Raw genomic sequence first — 1,814 nt, 5'->3', positions numbered from 1 at the left:
GGGGGGAAGGGAAGGGGAAAAAGGGGGGGAAGGGAAGGGGAAAAAGGGGGGGAAGGGAAGGGGAAAAAGGGAGGAAAGAGAAGGGGAAAAGGGAGGAAAGAGAAGGGGAAAAGGAGGAAAAGGAAAGGAAGGAGAAGCACAGGAAGAAAGGAAGGAAAGGGAAAAAGGGAAGGAGGAAAGAGAAAGGGGAAAAGGAAAGGAAGAGGGAAAGAGAGGAAGGGAAGGAGGAAAGGAAAGGGGGAGAGGAGGAAAAGGGAAGGGAAAAGGGAGGGAAGGGGAAAAGGGGAGGAAGAGGAAGAGGGGAAGGGGAAAAGGGGAGGAAGAGGGGAAGGGAAAAGGGGAGGAAGAGGAAGAGGGGAAGGGAAAAGGGGAGGAAGAGGAAGAGGGGAAGGGAAAAGGGGAGGGAAGGGGAAAAGGAGGAAAGAGAGAAAGGGGAAAAAAGGAAAGGGAAGGAAGAAAGGAAGGAAAGGGAAAAAGGGAAGGAGGAAAGAGAGAAAGGGGAAAAAAGGAAAAGGAATAGGGAAAGGGAGGAAGAGAAGGGGAAAAGGGAAGGGAAGAGGGTGGGAAGGGGAAAAGGAGGGAAGGGGAAAAGGAGGAAAGAGAGAAAGGGGAAAAAAGGAAAGGGAAGGAAGAAAGGAAGGAAAGGGAAAAAGGGAAGGAGGAAAGAGAGAAAGGGGAAAAGGGAAGGAGGAAAGGAAAGGGGGAGAGGAAGAGGAAAGGAAGGATGGAAAGGAAAAGAGGAGAAAAAGAAAGGAAAAAAAGGAGGAAAAAAAAAAAAGTCTCGATACCGGTTGCTCTGGGGAGGGATTTGGGTGGAAAAGAGGCATTTTTCCGGTGCTCAGTGCCTGGTTTTCCTCCTCCCCCCTCTTTCCCCCCCCCCAGATTATTGCATGAACCCCCAGACGGTGCTGCTGCTGCGGGTCATCGCCGCCTTCTGCTTCCTGGGGATCCTCTGCAGCCTCTCGGCTTTCCTGCTCGACGTCTTCGGGCCCAAGCACCCGGCCCTCAAGATCACGCGCCGCTACGCCTCTTTTTTAATTTTTTTTTTTTTTTTCCCCTGAGGTCGAAGGAGCTTTAACACCCCTTTATCCCCCCCTGGAATTACCCTCCTGGGATCTAGAGCAGCTCAGGGAAAAGCCGAGCTCTCAGCCCCAAACCCTGAGCCAGGATTTGACCCCAAAGCTCCTTCTGGGTCACAAAACCCCCAAAAACCTCCTTTTTCACACCATTCAGCTTCAATTTGCAGTTCCCACAATTATTTTCTCACACCCTGGAAGGGGAATGGGGGTAAAATAAGGAATATTCCCCAATTTTTGCCTCCCCCCCGCCCCAAAAGCACAAGAACGGGGAGTTATGATTTGAGAAACCCACAGTTTTTTAGGGTTTGGGCAATTATTGACCCCCCCCAACCCGGGAAGAAACGAGGGAACCCCAGGGGTGAAATATAAAGAGGTTGATTAGGGTAAGAGTAATTAATGAGCGTTAACGACACTAAAGAGCCAATATTGGACCCAAAAAAAAAAACCAAAAAAACCCAAAAACCAGGGAAAAAAAACACCCCCGGCTTCCATTTTTAGCATCCCTGCCCCTCGAGGGACCCTTTCGGCAGCTTGGGCATCCCTCCTCCCCGCAGAGCATCCCCTCGAGGGTGTTTTGGGGCAAATCAGCCTCAAGCAGCTAAAATTTGGGTTAATTTTTTTGGGGGGAAAAGGTCGAGGATGAATATTAAACGTCTCCTCGCTGGGTTTGTTTTTTGAAATAGATCCCAGGGCGCCTTTTTAAGGAAAAAGGTCATTTGGTTTTTTTTTTTAATT

At 49.8% G+C, this 1,814-nt stretch overlaps 1 protein-coding gene across 1 annotated transcript in view; it reads left to right on the top strand.

The window, feature by feature from the left end:
- Positions 1-1,814, top strand: part of TMEM127 (transmembrane protein 127) — a gene marked incomplete at its 5' end in the record, with an annotated part of 11,948 nt that overhangs the window by 5,559 nt on the left and 4,575 nt on the right. Inside the window, one exon of the mRNA XM_014961837.1 lies at positions 883-1,015. Coding sequence (XP_014817323.1) covers positions 883-1,015 — 133 coding nt within the window. The remainder of the gene's footprint in view (positions 1-882; positions 1,016-1,814) is intronic.

Source organism: Calidris pugnax, unplaced genomic scaffold, assembly GCF_001431845.1.
Source record: "Calidris pugnax isolate Ruff unplaced genomic scaffold, ASM143184v1 scaffold1009, whole genome shotgun sequence".
NCBI lineage: Eukaryota > Metazoa > Chordata > Aves > Charadriiformes > Scolopacidae > Calidris > Calidris pugnax.
The sequence above is the reverse complement of the archived record's forward strand: the minus strand, read 5'-3'. Positions and strand labels throughout refer to the sequence as shown.